General features: G+C 48.1%; 1 protein-coding gene across 3 annotated transcripts in view; it reads left to right on the top strand.

Annotated features, from left to right (window-relative positions):
* Nucleotides 1–17,161, top strand: part of UBTD1 (ubiquitin domain containing 1) — a 62,962-nt gene that overhangs the window by 42,957 nt on the left and 2,844 nt on the right. For all 3 annotated transcript variants that reach the window (XM_064269500.1, XM_064269499.1, XM_003409201.4), the window contains one exon: nt 15,237–15,464. In XM_064269500.1, the coding sequence (XP_064125570.1) occupies nt 15,290–15,464 (175 nt within the window). In that variant the 5' untranslated portion in view covers nt 15,237–15,289. The remainder of the gene's footprint in view (nt 1–15,236; nt 15,465–17,161) is intronic.

The following is a 17,161-nucleotide window of genomic DNA, read 5'->3' as shown; positions in this document are numbered from 1 at the left end:
GTCCTTCTGAGTCACCTTCCCCTCCCTAAGTTACTGAACCAGCAGGAGGAGGGTATGACTGGTTGTTAGGGGCCACGCTAAACCAGGCGCTTCTGCCAGGCCTGGCAGCTGGTGGTGGGCAAGATGTGCCCTCCAGCAGCGGGTGGATGGTGGGTTGGGTCTTACCTGCCCCCCCGCCCCCTGGCCCCCTGGTTGTGGTGGGAGCAGCAAGCTCCACTCCCTGCCCCGTCTGGCAAGTAAGTTTTGTCGGCCTGTGAGTCACACAAGCACTGATGAGTCAGGTTTTTCCCTTCTTCTTGCCCAGAGCATCTGGGGAGGGGGTGGGGAGTTTTCTTAGGAAGTAGGACCTCCCTCCCTCCCTCTGCTCTCCCTTTGCCTTGGGACTGTTCATTTTCTATCCAGAGGGCAGATAGGCCCTGGAAGAAGAGTCCTTTGTGTCCCCAAGGAAGAGGGTGCCTGGGTGCCAGCCACACCTTGGGCACAGATCAGACCTTGGGTTGGGTTGAGCCGAGTCAGGAAAGGGTTGGAGAGGCCTTCCTTGTGAGTAAGAAGAGTAAAGGGCAGCATTATCCCCATTATGTACACTCCAGGACTCCCTGCTCCACAGCCTATGCTCTTGACTTTTGGCTTACTCTCTCCTTTCTGCAAAGTGGGCCTTGGCCCCTATCTCCTGGGCAGTGCAACGAGGTTTCTCCAGGCAGAGAGTCCCCTGAACCACCCGCTTCTTGCCTTATGACCGGCATGGCTGCGAGCCTTGTAAGGACCGTCCAGATGGCCAGCCTCAGGCAGGCATGGGGTTCTCCCTCAGCGCCCCCCGCCAGGCCCTTTCAAAGGCCGAATTAAACACAGTCCAAGCAGCCAGCTGGGCTGGGCAGCCTAGTTCCAGATCAGTGGTTCTCTCCCTTGGCCACGTCACCTAGAGAGCGTTTACCTCGCCCACCCCCATGCCCAGGCATACCCCAGAGCAATTAAATCACCATCTCTGGGGGTAGGGCCCAGGCAACCAAGCTTCTAAGACTCCCGCACTGGGTTGCCTCTGAGAGCCTGCCCTCCAGGAGTCCACAGTCAAGTTGAAGGATTACACGCACACAGGGAGCACAAACACAGGGCAGAGGGCGATTCAGGGCTGGTGTGCAGGCTCAGTCGCTGCAGGGTCAGGAGAGAGGGGTGGGGACAGCAATGGGAAGAGGGCTTCCATCCCGCATCCTGATGGATGGAGGGTGGATCAGGCCGTGCTTGGGAAGGAAACCAGGGAGATCCTCCTGACAGGCTGGTGATTCAGGGGCTATAGAGGGTAGAGGAGGAAGGGGAAGGGATGAGTCAGGCCCAGCTGTCTGCACGGCCTGAGCCTGGCTTTGGAGGAGAAAGAACGTGCTCAGATGACGACTCTGTTGATCCACAAAGGGAATGTTGTGGGCCCTGAGCTGTGCCACAGAAAGAAAGAGGCGACCCTTAAAAAGATGGGGTTCCAGAGCTCAGGAACGTGGGGATCTGTTGCACTTCTCACAGGAACTCCCTGGAATATCTCGGCATCTCTGTAAGGTGGACAGAAGCGTGGCACTTACATTTGGCAGATAAGCCTGGAGAGATTAAATGCAGGGCCCTGGTCACCTAGCAAGTTACATGGAAATGGACCTTTCTGACTTCACGTTCACCCCACATATGACACAGGCCTGCAAGATGGAAAGTCAGCCACTTAGGGCCAGTTGCTGGGCTGAGAACTGTAAGTGAACTATAGGGCTTAAGGGAATTTAGAACCATAGCCCAGGAGAAAGATTATGGGGGTCTTTTCTAGCTCCCTGCTTGGTGCAAATGGTTAACATGCTCAGCTGCTAACCAAAGTGTTGGCGGATCGAGTCCACCCAGAGGCACCTTAGAAGAAAGGCCTAGTGATTTGCTTCCAAAAAATCAACCCCATGGAGCACAGTTCTACTCTGAGACACATGGTGTCACCATGAGTTGGAATCAGCTTGATGACAAACAGTTTTTCCAGGCCTTGGCTCAGCAGTTCTAGGCAGATTGCTGTAGTGTTTCTGTGGAGGCAGAGAAGTGAGTGCTCGGATCAAGCAGCAAGAGCCTGGAGGGGCTTGGTGCTAGAGAGACTTCACCTGGGTGTTAGGTTAGTTCACAGGATAAAGGACTTGGAGAAACAGCAGGAGGGAATAGGGATCTTAAAATTGGAGAAGAGAAAAATGTCTGATAGCCCAGTGGAAGAGGTTGTGACTTGTTCTGTAGCAGTGGGCGTATCTGTATGTATATACACACACACCAGGATTTTATATGTGTGTGTATGCATGTATAAAGACAGGACTGTGTGTATGTGTGTGTAGCCCTGGTGGCGCAGTGGTGAAGCACTCAGCTGCTAACTGAAAGGTCGGAGACTCAAACCCACCAGCTGCTCCAGAGGAGAAAGATACGGCCTTCTGCTTCCTTAAAAATACCTGTTGCCGTGGAGTCGATTCCAACTCATAGAGTTCCTATTGGAAAGAGTAGAACTGGCCCCATATGGCTTCCAAGGAGCGGCTGGTGGATGTGAACTGCTGACCTTTTGGTTAACAGCCGTAGCATACAGCCTTGGAAACCCAGTGGGACAATTCTGCTGTGTCCTATCAGGTCGCTGTGAGTCGGAATTGACTTGATGGCAGCGGGTTAGTGGGCATGTGTGTGTGCATATATATAAAATTGGGTCATGTGTGTGCGTGTGTATCTTCTTCAGATCCAGAAACAAGAGCCTGGTGGGATGTTAGGCTACTTGATTTATTATATATAATCTTCTTGATTATGTTAGTTGATTTGTGTTTATAGATCTTCTTCAATCCTCCCAGCCTCCCTAAGAGGTGGGGACTGTTACCACTCCCTGCTTCAGAAAAGGGAAGACCAGAATGCCTAAGGTGTTCGTCCAAGGTCACTGAGCTAATTAATGATGGTGTTCAGACCCTGGCCTGCCTGACTCTACCCCCTGTACCTTCAGCCTCTGTGTTTCTGGTTCTACTGCCTGCCACATAGTTAGTGCTCAGTGAAGGGTAACTATAATTACTATTCGCTTTTTTCTAGCCATTAGATTCATCCAACAACAACGGAATAGGCTTCCTTGTGGCGTAGTGTGCACCTCCTCTCCAGAAGTGCACACAGAGACATAGGGTGGGGTGGCGTAGGAGGCTGGTCTCTATCACTGAGCCCTGAACCAGCTATGCTGAGTTGGAGTCTCTGGCTGGTGCCCTGAGTGGGTTTCTGTCAAGCCCACAGGAGACCTGGGCACACAGGTGTGGGCACCACTGGCCTGGGGGTCCTAGGAGAGCCCAGCTCTTATACCCCATTCTTCTCTAGTGGGAACTAGAAGGTCAGGCCAGACTCTTAACTCCTCCCCTCTGCCTCCTGATGCATGTCTTACTTGCTGCTTTTCCCACGAGCACATTTGTCATCTCTTTGTGTCCAGCTCCTGACATTTTAATATTCTAGTTCTAATTCAGCTTTTACTGACAGTGGAATGGTTTGGTAGAAAGACCCTTCCTCCCACTGTCAACACACACACACTCACACACACACACACACACACACAGAGGCATAAGAGCTGTGGGGTTTGAGGCAGATCACTTCCCTCTCAGAGCTTTGGTTTCCTCATCTGTAAAATGAAGTGGCTCAGCCAGATGACATTCAGGTCACTTCCAGCATTAGGGTTCTGCTGTACTCTACGGGATGTGCCCCGGTGGAGCAGGGTACATCTGGGTGAAGTGCTTGTGGCAGTTGACACCCAGTGGGCTAGAGTCTTGGGTGTCAGAAGCTCAGGCTATGCCATCTGGCCTCCACATGCCTGGCTGCCAAGTAGATGCTCTCCCTGGGCAGCAGGGAGGGCCTTTGGGCTATTACCTCCCAGCTGTGGAAAGCTCAGTGGCCAAAATGACCTGCCTCCCCACCTTAGGTAACAGGGGGAGCCAGCCAGATACAAAGGGCCTTTTAGCAACCTCCGGGGACCTTCTGTTTTGTTTATTAGTTGTCTTCCTCTCTCTCCTGCCCCAGGAAAAGTGCTGACCCTGTCCTGGGTGGCCTGTACACGGGAGTGGGCATCCATCAACCCGCTCTCCGTCCCTGTCAAATGTAACCTGTCTGACCCCTGCATTCTCCTGTATGGTGGGGTCAAAACCAAGAGTTGATTACAGCTGATTTTCCAAAATCACAGAAACTTCAAGGAAAAAAAGTCACTTTTAATTGTATAATGGTAATAAGAATTTATTGACTTGGCTCGATTACCAAAGATCTGCCTCTAAACAATAGCTGCTGTCTTTTAATAGTCCCTAGGCGATGCACATGGTTAACACACTGGGCTGCTAACTAAAAGGTTGGAGGTTCAAGTCCATCCAGAGCCACCTCGGAAGAAAGGCCTGGTGATCTACTTCTAAAAAATCAGCCATTGAAAACTCTATGGAGCCCAGTTCTACTCTGACACACGTGGAGTCGCCATGAGTTGGAATTGACTCAGCAGTAACTGGTGATTTCTTCTAACAACTGGGAAGGGTGGTCTCATTTAAATCTTACAGCAGTCCTATGAAGTGGGAATTGTATCCTTTTTACGGATGGGAACACTGAGGCTTAGGATAGTTAGGTCATCTGCCCACGATCAGTAGCTGAGGCCAGCCTCGAAGTAGCCAACTCTGAAGCACATGTGGAAGTGAATGAATAGCCAGACTGGAAAGGGAAGCTACTTTTGACGCTCTGCACCCACTGCTCGTGTAGCTCCACTCACCATTCTCCCTGATCTAGGCTGCTGGAAGACGCGTGGAATCGAGTTTCCCTCTAGAGCTGGTTACCCTGGGACTGTTCATGTTAAGGCCAGGACTTTGGCTGCACGTGGGAACAAATGCATAACTATAGGGTGAAAACAAGAATATATTCACTACAAGAAAGGAATGGGCTGTGTTAAAAAGGAAAAAATCAGACGAACTTGAAACAAGGAGAAATCGTCATTTCCCACGCTTCTCCCAAACTCCACTTGCCAAGTACAGTATTCTCTCCAAACCAGCCTCAGAAAGTGGGCTGTTAAGTGGGTGGCAGACTTGACCCCAGGCAACCTTGAGGTTGTCTGTAGTTGACATCAGACAGGCATGAAATGATACCAGTGTGCAACAGTAAATAAGAACACCACCCTTCCACCGCAGCCTGATCTGGGGGACTAGGTGGTAAGCAGCCAAACCCGGGGAAGCTGCTGCCTGCCCAGGTACCGCCAAGGGCCTAGGCTGCACGCTCAGACCAGAAGGCAGCTGAAGGCCCTGTTCCCCTTGAGCACAGCCCAGGCTCCCACCTGGTAAATGTGCATGTACATGTTGTGTGCAGCACAGTGAGAACACGCCCTGCCTCAGCTTGTGTGCCCACAGCTGTCCAGTGGGGAGCCCTCCAGATAGGGTGGTTTTTCTTGGCTCACTGTCGTTCTCTAGTCATCATGGAGGTTGCAGGCCCTAACTGGGCCTGCTCTCTAACACCCAGCCACACACCCTCCAGCAGGCTGCCTCACTGGGCTCCTCAGGGACTGTGTCTTGTCTCTCCTGGACTCCACCTCCGCCCAGCCCCTAAGCTGCTTGCCCAATTCATTCAGCAGTCATTGAGACCTGCTGTATGCCACCCCTGGGCTCATCCCTGGGATCACAGAGGTGATCTGGGGGCGATCTCAGCCTCAGGTTGACAAGCAAGATCATTGCAAAGGCCTGCAGTTATCCTGGGCTGAGCGCCACCATAGAGTTGCATATGGGTTCCCAGAGGAGGGGCGCCACCCTGCTGAGGACCCCCTGGGACTCATGGGTCCCCAGGAGCGGATACAGTTTAGGGAACCTGGCCTGTCGCTTAGCAACTTGCCCCCCCCCTTCCCTGAACCCTAGTGTTGGCCTGAAGGGAATGGAAGGGGAGAAAGGAGAAATGGATGGGGAGAAAGTCTCCCACCAGGCCCACAGGCCTATAAAGAGGCCAGACGAGTAGTTCGAGGGTGTGGGAGGCCACAGCTGTGCATTTCCAGGCCAGCACTTCCCTGTGAAGGTTACCCAGGCTCTGAGGGTCACCCTGGGGCTAAGTCTAACTATAAATACATGCTTCCTGAAGGGATTACCTGGGCCCCCGCTTCCCCCAGCTACACCCTCTCCTCCGCCTTGGCTGAGCATTTCTCTGGGGCCTGCTGTTCTTTCTGACCTCTTATCCCCTCTGCCAGGTTTGACACTTAGCCCATCTCTCCAGCCCACAGCATCCTAGCTGTGACTGCTTTGGGGCGGGAGGGGGAGGGCGGCGAGAGAGAGATCAGAGTCTGCCTCATGGCCAAAGGGCCCTCCCCGGCAGCCCAGGGTGTTGGAGTAGGGAGGCCCTCTTCTTTGCCTTCTCCTCTGCCTGGAGCCTCATGTCTCACACCGGCAGGAGCAAGCTCAGACTTGTCCCATAATCGGCACTGCTGGAGAGGAAACTGCCAGCCCTATCCCTGGAGCAAGGGCCTGGGAATGCAGCTTGGTAACCGAGCTTGGGGATTGCCACCAGTATAAATAGGGCAGTCTCCTTGCTTGGGTGGACTGATTGTCCTGGGAAATCTCTGGTCCCTTTGGTTCGTCTCAAACTTGGTATCAAGTCCCAGGGGCTCAGTTCTGCCAGTCCCTAAGGCCATAGTAAGGATCTCTTAGGGTCTGAAACCAAGAAGCAAAGGGATGGCCTGACTTCTCCCCCTTCCCCCCGTGCAGACTTTTTCCTGCTCTCCCTGGCTGTCCTCTGCTACTCTCACCCTCAGTTTCCCCACCAGGCTTTCTGCCCCGCCCCCCACCCCCCACCCGTGTCTTTGTCAGTCCCATTTTCAATTCCATAGACACTTGGTAAGAGCCTGCACTGGGCCTGGTGGTCTGCAGGGCTTTGGAATATTCAAAGGGAAGTGGCCAGCATCGACTCTGTTGTTTCTTCAGGTTCTTGAGAAGCCCCTCTTCAGTGTTGTCTTTCTAAACTGGTCAGGAGATGGGAGCAGACATACACACACATACACACACTCATGGGCACACCAGCTCCAGGCAAATTGGGAAGGACCCTTAGTGCTGTCTCCCCCACTTTTCTCTCACACCCTTCCTTGGGGGTGGTATTGCCAGACACCATTCATTACCGAGGCCAAACCACAGCATCCACCATCATTATCCTCCCCCAACCCAGACATGGTGCCCTCTTGGTCTCCTCCCTCTTGACTTTCCAAATCTGCTCTCAGCAGCAGCTTTGGAGGCGACTTCCAGAGTTGGACTCATTTAAGCTAAGGTGTGGATGAGTGTGCCGTTTCCGCTTGTGCTGTTTGCTGTGTTTACAAGTGAGGTTCTTAAACAGAAACAAATGTGTGCCCTGGCCCAGCCCCTGTGACTCTGACTCTGGGCCTGAGGTGGGCCCTGGGAATCTACCTTTTGAATTAGTACCCCAGGTGTGTGTTTCAGACACCCTTTTGGGACCTCAGCATTTATCTCTGTACTCAGACACACACGTTCTCTGGTCAATCACAGATGAGTTTTGCCCTGCCCTGCCCTGCCCTGCCCACCGTAGTCACAGAAAGCCCCAGTTTTCGTGGGTGCTTTGCATCTCTGCCTACACACGCAGGTTCCTTGACTACAGCAGTGATCTTTTATTGTTTTTTAAAATGTCACTTTTTGTCGACTTAATTAAGGATAGGGGCTATTTATGTTACTCTGTCTTTGACCTGACGCTTATCTGGGACAGGTGGGAGACGTAAAGTAGAAGCCACTAGTTGCTTCTGCTGCTGAAGCCAGCAGAGCCTCACCTGGCCCTGAACAAAGCCACCCAGAGCTGCCAGCAACTGAAATCCTAGAGGCTGTGGGCCTTGGACTTTCCGGCTCACCACTAACCTCAAACCCCCACACTTGGCTTCTAAAACTCTTCCTACTTCTCTGTGGCTGCTCCTGTACCACCTTTTCTTATTAGTAACTTTCATTTTATTATTCATATCCTTGGAAACTCTACGGGGCAGCTGTACTCTGTCCTATAGGGTCACTATGAGTCGGAATCGACTCGACGGCACTGGGTTGTTGTTTGTTGTTGATTACTGAAGTAAATAGGTGCCTCTCTTCCAAGGCACCTCTGGGTGGACTCGAACCTCCAACCTTTTGGTTAGCAGGCTAATGTGTTAAATGCTTGCACCATCCAGAGACTTCAATCAGAAATAACCACTGATAACATTTTGGTGTATCTCCTTCCAGTCTTTTTAATATAGATGACTATACATACAGGTAGCCCCCAATTTATGACAAACCGCACTTCTGATCATCCTTTTTTTTTTTGTACGTCTTATCGTTAGTAATATGTACTACATACAGTGTTGCAGCATGTAGTTTGCTGATGTTATCGTGCTCAGGTGTGATGTTTCCAAAGACAAAGATCGGATATATAAAGATACTGATAATAAAAGTCAATAATAATGAAAATGATACTGGTAAAGAGTGAGCTCCTTGGATCAAGTAGACACAAGAGACTATCTGGAGCTCCTGTCTGGAGAAGAGATGAGAGGGCAGAGGGGGGCAGAAGCTCACCAAATGGATGCGAAAACAGAGTGGAGGGAAAGAATGTGCTGTCTCATTAGAGGGAGAGCAACTAGGAGTATATAACCCAGTGCCGTCTGCACACCAGCAAGAACAAGGCTAAATACAATCTGGATCCGTGCAATGTATCCGTGATGCCATTCCGGGGTAGCGTGCCAGAATGCCGAGTAACGTGGGGCAACGACCACAATAAAGTGAGAAAGTTACACAGCAGCAAGTATGCTGTGCTCCAGTTTTGTTTTTAAAATGTAGCGGTAGTCCCCGACTTACGACGGGGTTCTGTTCCAACGAGTACTCTGTGTTGATTCTGACGTAAATCAAGTGCCTCATTTTTTTTATAGTTTCATTATCGACTTTTTAAAAAAATTTTTATTGTGCTTTAAGTGAAAGTTTACAAACCAAGTCAGTCTCTTCATACAAAAACTTATATACACCTTTCTGTATAGGAGTATACAGCAAGTATAGGAGTATACAGCAAGTATAGGAGTATACAGCAAGTATAGGAGTATACAGCAAGTATAGGAGTATACAGCAAGTATAGGAGTATACAGCAAGTATAGGAGTATACAGCAAGTATAGGAGTATACAGCAAGTATAGGAGTATACAGCAAGTATAGGAGTATACAGCAAGTATAGGAGTATACAGCAAGTATAGGAGTATACAGCAAGTATAGGAGTATACTTGCTGTATACTCCTATACAGCAAGGTGTATATAAGTTTTTATATGAAGAGACTGACTTGGTTTGTAAACTTTCACTTAAAGCACAATAAAAATTTTTTAAAAAAGTCGATAATGAAACTAAAAAAAATGAGGCACTTGATTTACGTCAGAATCAACACATAGTCGTTGGAACAGAACCCCGTCGTAAGTCGGGGACTACCGCTACATTTTAAAAACAAAACTGGAGCACAGCATACTTGCTGCTGTGTAACTTTCTCACTTTATTGTGGGCGTTGCCCCACGTTACTCGGCATTCTGGCACGCTACCCCGGAATGGCATCACGGATACATTGCACGGATCCAGATTGTATTTAGCCTTGTTCTTGCTGGTGTGCGTTTAGGTTGTTTCTAGCTTTCCCTTGTTAAAACCCCACTAAGTTAAACAGCTTTGTAGATAAATCTTTGCCACACACTTAAAATTATTTTCTTAGAATAAATTCTTAGAAATCAAATTCCCAAGCCAAAGGGATGCAGGTTTTAAAAAGTCTTTTGGTGCCATACCAAAGGCCCTCCAGGAAGTCTGTGCCAATTTTTGCAGCATTTGAGGCTTCACACCCTGGTGGCACAGTGGTTAAGCACTCAGCTGCTAACTGAAAAGTTGGCAGTTTGAACCCACCCAGTGGCTCATTGGGAGAAAGACTTGGCCATCTGCTTCCATAAAGATTACAGTCTAGGAAACCCTATGGGGCAGTTCAGCTCTGTCACATGGGGTCACTATGAGTCAGAGTCGACTTGACAGGACCCAGCAACACCCTTTCCACTGTCCAGTATTTTTGATTCAACTGACTACGGAACATCTTTATTTCTAAAAGCAAATGAAGTTAAAATGTTCATCAATTTGCTTGTATGCTTGGGTTAAAACCTTCTTTTTATGGTTTTGTTTCTTTCTGAGCCTCAGATTGTAAGCACCAGTGTGTAGGGCTCCAGATGCATTGGCATGTTTCTTATACCTGCAAACCTTGGGCTTGAAGAACTTTCTCGGATGCTTTTATATTTGATTCACTAATAAAGGAACACCAGTGCAGGCCCAGAGGTGCTACTGCTGCCCTCTACTGGCTCAGAGAGTCATTGGGGAGATGCAGGTTAGGATCCTGCTGCTGTTTTCTTGTATCCACCCTCCCCACTTCCCTCCACCACCACACCGCATTCTAATATTTTCAGCCCAAAAGGCCCTGTATGCAGAGCGAAGATTTAAAAAAAAAAAACTGTATCCTGGGTCACTGCACATGCTGTTAATATTTGGAGAAGTTCACTCACATTGTGCCCATCTGTGGATGATGTGTGTACCTGACAATTAGGAAACCGTGCTTCAGTGTGTGTTGTTAGGTGACTGTTTCATGAGGAACCCAGAGATGTGACAGCAAAGGCAGCATCCCTCAGGTAGGCCTGTGGCCTCCCGAGGTGAAGGCTGTGAAAGGTGACACCTTGGGGCTATGTTTGTTTTAAAGATCTGTCCTTTGGTCTTCTCTGGGGAGAGCCAGAGGCATGAACAGAGTCACAGCTCAGGTGTCTCAGGGTCACCACCCCTGCAGCCTCAGTTGTCGGGAGCAGAACCAAACCTGGTGTTTAAAAAGGGGAGGAGCAGGAAAAATGGATGTCCCCAAGCAATCTCTTTAGGAAGCCTCTTTCTTAGAACCTAGTATTCTCAATTTAGATGATGCTGACAAGCTTGTCAGGCCTTTTCTCAACCCTCAGCAGGTTAGAAGTGGCCCATTTAGCAGGACCTGACCTCTCCCCTTACTAGGAGCAGCAGTAGGTGGAGAGCAGTAAGAAGTGACATCTGGCAAAGACGGAGACAGGAAGACCCTAGACATTGGACGCAAGAAGTTAAAGAGCCCAGGTTTGGGGTCATTAAGTAGATGGGCCAAAGCCCCATACTCCAGTGGTCCCTGAGGGAATCTTCAATGCTGAGAAGTCAAAGGAATATAGAAATCATGAAGCAGAGCTACTTCCTTGATTAAAACAAAAACACCCGCAGGCCAAGCTTCTGCAAAAAGGCACATTGATCTTGTTTCTCCAGTGCCTCCTTTCTGTATTTCATGCTTAAGTCTTTGATCCATCTGGTTTTGATTTTTGTGGCTGGTGTGAGGTAGGGATTTTTTTTCATGTTTTTCCATATGGAAAACCTGTAGTCCCAACCAACCAACACCATTTGTCAAATAGTCTACACATTTGCAATACTTCCTTTCACGTTAAGCAAGTTCCCATGTATGCCTGGTTCTAGTTATGGATGCTCCTCTATTCCATTAGCTCTTTTCTCTACCCATGACCCTGGGTGATGCAAATGGTTGTCGCACTCAGCTGCTCACAGAAAAGTTGGAGGTTCAAGTCCATTCAGAGGCACCTTGGAAGAAAGGTCTGGCAGTCTGCTTCCAAAATCAGCCATTGAAGACCCTATGGTACACAGTTCTGCTCTGACACACGAGTCCCCCAGGAGTTGGAACTGACGGCAGCTGGTTCGGTGGTTCTAGTACTATAGTTTAATAGATAGTATTCGTAACTGGCAATGCAAATTCCCCCGCCTTATTCTTCTCCAAGAGTGTATTTGTTCTTTTATATATTTTAAAATCAGCTTGTCAAGTTCCTTAAAAAACTCCCAGTTAGAAATTTTATTGGAATTGCATTGAATTTATAGATCTGTTTGAGGAAAATGGACATTTTTATGATCTCTTCAACTATTGCTTTATCCCCATACCTCTGGTGACACAGTGGTTAGAGCAATTGACTACTAACCGAAAGGTCATTGGTTCAAAACCACTAGTGGCTCCATGGGAGAAAGATGTGGCAGTCAGCTTCCGTAGAGATTTACAGCCTTGGAAACCCCATGGGGTCACTATGAGTTGGAATTGACTTGATGGCAGTGGCGGGTTTGGTTTTTTGGGTTTTGTTATTGTTAGTGGCCATTGAGTCGATTCCGACTCACGACAACCCCATGTGTGTTAGAGCATCTCAATTTCAATTGTTGTATTTTTCATTTCTAGAAATTCTATGTGGTTCTTTTTTAAAAATCTACTTGATCATTCTTTATAATCTGAATAACCTCTTACTCTTGTTCATATTTCTGAAACATAGTTTTTCATAAACTATGTCTGCTCAGTTCCAGATCTGAAGTCTTTGTGAGTCTGACTCTTCCATCTCTTGTTTTGCTGGCTCTGGCTCATATGGCCTTATTTCTTTGTATTTTTTTTTTTTTTTTTAACTATGACCTTATTATCTCACTTGCTTGGAACTTTATCCTGAGAATTCCTTGAGGCCTAGCTTAGAGTTGTTTTCCTCCAAAGAGGGTTTGTATTTGCTTCTGCCAACTGAGGAACACTTAAAATCAAATGTTTGGCTTGAGATTTTCCTGCCCACACACATAGCCTGAATTCAGATGGCAGACCCACAGGAGGACTGTTTGTGGATTCAGTCAGAACTGAGAGGGAGCCTTTACTCTGCCACTTCCTGTGTAACCAGGGGCAAAGCATTTGATCTCTCTGTGCCTGTTCCATCATCTACGAAACAGGGTTGCTAACACCCACTCCCTAAGGCTATAGCAAGGATGAGATGGGATAATTATACAAATAAAATGAAGCATCAGTGGTTCAGTGGTAGAATTCTCGCCTTCCATTTAGAAGACCCCGCTTCAGTTCCTGGCCGACGCACCTCATGCGCAGTCACCACCCGTCTGTCAGTGGGGGCTTGCGCCTTGCTACGATGCTGCGAGGTTTCAGCAGAACTTCCAGACTAAGACAGACTAGGAAGAAGGGCCTGGGATCTACTTCTGAAAATCAGCCAGTGAAAACCCTATGGATCACAATGGTCTGATCCACAACCGATTATGGATGGGGATGGCAAGGGACTAGGGAGCTTTTTTTTCCATTGTGCATAGGTTCACCAGGAGTTGGGAGCCCAACTCAACGGCAGCTAACAACAACAACATATAAATAAATCATTTACATGAGGTTCTTTTACAAAATGGGTGGGCAGTGAGTGTCATTTTCTCCCCGGAGCAGCCTCCTCACCTTCCCCAGCCAGTGGGAGCAGCCTGGTAGTGGCCCTGAACTCTAGTTCCCTGTCTCGCTGCGGCCTGAGGTAGGATATGAGTTACAGTGGAAGCAGAGTGCTTAAGACCTCGCTCCTGTGGATCACTCTGCTTTCAGCTTTGAGATGACTGAGCCTCCCAAAGCCCTCAGAGAAGGCCTCTATCCTCAGTCTTGACCGTGGTGTGGAGTTGTCTTAGCAATCACTCAGGGCTAGGTAACAAGAAAAATGACATTTGACAGAATTGTTTCTTTCAGATGCTGAGGGGATTTTTTGTTTGGTTTCTTTGCTATTATTTTTTTTAAAAACATCCTTTGAAACTGTGTATGGTGAAATATTAATAACAAGTCATTAAAATTGTTCACAATTTTTAATCGCATGGGAAATTGACTAATATAAGTGAAATAAGCAGAAAGTTGTATTTTGGCATAAAAACATCTTAAATCCTTTCTGGAATAAAGAATATAAAGAAGTAAATTTAATAATATGAAACTCAACTCTGTTGAGAAGTATCGGGGAATGGCGTCTGGAAGGAAATCTGTCTAGGACTTAACAGTAGGCACTTTGAATGGTGGAATTCTGAGTAATTATTTTTCCATGCCAGTATGGCACTGACATTAGTCAGAATGTGGGCTTGGGAGTCAGAGAGTCTTGGGTTAAATTAATACTTGTGTGACCTTAGACAGATGACAAACTCTCTGGGTCTTTATTTCTCCCTCTGTTGGGTTGAATGAATAAAGGGTCTAAAGTACCTAGCCTGTGATCTAGCACAAGCAGGCTTCCTAAATGGTGGCATATTTTTACATATTTACATTCTTTCCAGATTTTTTTTAAAAAATTATTTTATTGTGATAAGATATATATAACATAACATTTTCCATTTGAACCTTTTTTTTAAATTTTTATTGTGCTTTAAGTGCAAGTTTACAAATCAAGTCAGTCTCTCATACAAAAATTTACATACACCTTGTTATAAACTCCTAGTTGCTCTCCCCCTAATGACATAGCACTCTCCTTCTCTCCACCCTGTATTTCCGTGTCCATTCAGCCAGCTTCTGTCCCCTTCTGCCTTCTCATCTCCCCTCCAGACAGGAGCTGCCCACATAGTCTTGTGTGTCTACTTGAGCCAAGAAGCTCACTCCTCACCAGTACTATTTTCTATCTTATAGTCCAGTCCAATCCCTGTCTGAAGAGTTTGCTTTGGGAATGGTTCCTGTCTTGCACTAACAGAAGGTCTGGGGACCATGACCTCCTGGGTCCCTCTAGTGTCAGTCAGACCATTAAACCTGGTCTTTTTACAAGAATTTGAGGTCTGCATCCCACTGTTCTGCTCCTTCATGGATTCTTTGTTGTGAACCCTGTCATGGGTGTCATTGGTCATAGCTGGGCACCATCTAGTTCTTCTGGTCTCAGGATGATGTAGTCTCTGATTTATGTGGCCCTTTCTGTCTCTTGGGCTCATAATTACCTTGTGTCTTTGGTGTTCTTCATTCTCCTTTGCTCCAGGTGGGTTGAGACCAATTGATGCATCATAGATGGCCACTTGCTAGCGCATTTGAACCATTTTCAAGTGGTGAGTTCAGTGACATTAATTGCATTCACAGGGTTATGCAACCATCACCATGTCTTTTTTTTTCCAGATTTTTTAACTCTGAACATGTACTACTTTATAATCAAAGGTAGAGAAACATTAAAACTAAAAACAAACCAAAAAAAAAAAAAAAAAAAAGGCAGTAAATGCTTTGCTGACAAAAGGTTGAGTATAAGAAGTTTCCAGAGACCTTCCAGATACCAAGGAAGGGCCCTAGAGACCTAAATACTTGGGAACCAGTGCACAAGGTGCCAAGCAGGTCAAGCCCTGGCCAGGGAGGCGAGGGGCTGGGTGGAAGCCAAGCTGCAGCCCTGAGTGGCTTTAGAGATGCTGACCCTGTCCCTCTGTCCTGCCCAGGACGCAATGAGCCTCTGAAGAAGGAGCGGCTGAAGTGGAAGAGCGACTACCCCATGACTGATGGGCAGCTGCGGAGCAAACGGGATGAATTCTGGGACACGGCCCCCGCCTTCGAGGGCCGCAAGGAGATCTGGGATGCCCTCAAAGCTGCCGCCTATGCAGCCGAGGCCAATGACCACGAGCTGGCACAGGCCATCCTGGATGGAGCCAGCATCACCCTGCCTCATGGTGAGCAGGCAGGGCTGGGGCTTTGTCCCCACTGAAGCAAGGGGGCAGTCAGGGCCATTCAGGAGTGGAGGAAAGGCAAAGGCCAACCACATGCCAGGAGTTTCTATCCAAGCTTGTGGGTGGGGGAAAAAACTGGTGGAGTAGGTTGTGTGAGGAGCCCTGGTGGCGCAGTGCTTAAGTGCTCAACTACTAACCGAAAGGTCAGCGGTTGGAACCCTCCAGTTGCTGGGGGAGTGGGCGTGGGGGGGAAAGACGTGGAAGTCTGCTTCTGTAAAGATTACAGCCTTGAAAACCCCATGGGCAATTCTGTTCTGTCCTATAGGGTCGCTATGAGTCAGAATCAACCCAAGGGCAACAGGCATGGGTGTATATGGCTATTTGCATGTTCATTCAAGCAACCCTTACTGAGCATGGACCAGGATTGGGGGTGAAAAGAAAAATGAGACACAGCCCCTGCCTCCCCAGTGAGGGGACAGAAAGCACACCAAGGAGGCTGCAGCAAGAGGTTTGCCCAGGTGCTTTGGGATCCCAGAACACCTGAGGTACCGAACTTCTATTCGGTGCTTACTGTATGCTCAGCAGTCAACTAGAAGCTTCTGCTGCATTATTTCATTTAAGTTCACAGCAGCCTGATAAAGCTGTGTAGACTAGAGGGTAAGCGTGGAACTCCAGAGTCACAGACCTGGATTTTAACTGGAGCATCTCTGTTTCCTAGCTGTGGGACCTTGAGCTTCTCAAATTTAAAACCCAGTGGCTTCAACTGGAAACCCTGATGGTAGTGGTTAAGAGCTATGACTGCTAACCAAAAGGTCAGCAGTTCAAATCCACCAGGCGCTCCTTGGAAACCGAATGAGGTAGTTCTGTCCTGAAGGGTTGCTATGAGTCAGAATGGGCTCCACAGCAACAGGTTTGGGCTTTTTTTTTGGTGGCTTTAACTCTGAAGTGGGAATACCTACCTCATAGGAGGGTTGTTAGGCTCCAACAAGATATGTGTAACATTGTCTAGTCCAGTGCCCTGCACTGAGTAAGTGCTCAAGACCCAGTCAATATATTTCTATGTGCAGCACATTGTATGACTAAGGAAATTGAGACCCACTACCCTGGTGGCACAGTGGTCAAGAGCTTGGCTGCTATCCAAAAGGTCAGCAGTTCAAATCCACCAACTGCTCCTTGGAAACATGGGGCTGTTCTACTCTGCCTTATAGAGTTGCTATGAGTTGGTATCGACTCAATGGATCTGGGTTTTTTGTTTTTTCGGGGGGAGGGGGTTTTAGGATGGGGTCAGAGTCCTTGGGTGGCACAGGTGGTTAGGTGCTTGACTCAGGGCTTCAAACCAGTACATTCCAGTCTGAACCCCTGCTGAAAATTCTAACAAGTTTCTAAAAAGTTCCTTCCTGAGAATTTGCATATCCACCCCAGATATTTTGAATCAGAATCTACAGTTTAACAAGATCTCCAGATGATTCTTAGGTGTGACTTCCTGGAAAGTTGTAAGAAATGCAAATTCTCAGCAGGGATTCAAACCAGAATGAACCAGGTGGAAGCCTGTGCTTGGCTACTGTCCAAAAGGTTAGTGGTTTGCACCCACCCAGAGGCTCCTCAGAAGAAAAGCCTGGCAATCTGCTTCCAAAAGGTCACAGCTTTGAAAACCCAGTGCAGTACAGTTCTACTCTGCACACACAGGGTCACCAGGAGGT

Source organism: Loxodonta africana, chromosome 16 (genome assembly GCF_030014295.1).
Source record: "Loxodonta africana isolate mLoxAfr1 chromosome 16, mLoxAfr1.hap2, whole genome shotgun sequence".
NCBI lineage: Eukaryota > Metazoa > Chordata > Mammalia > Proboscidea > Elephantidae > Loxodonta > Loxodonta africana.
This window is presented reverse-complemented; position numbering and strand designations above follow the sequence as displayed.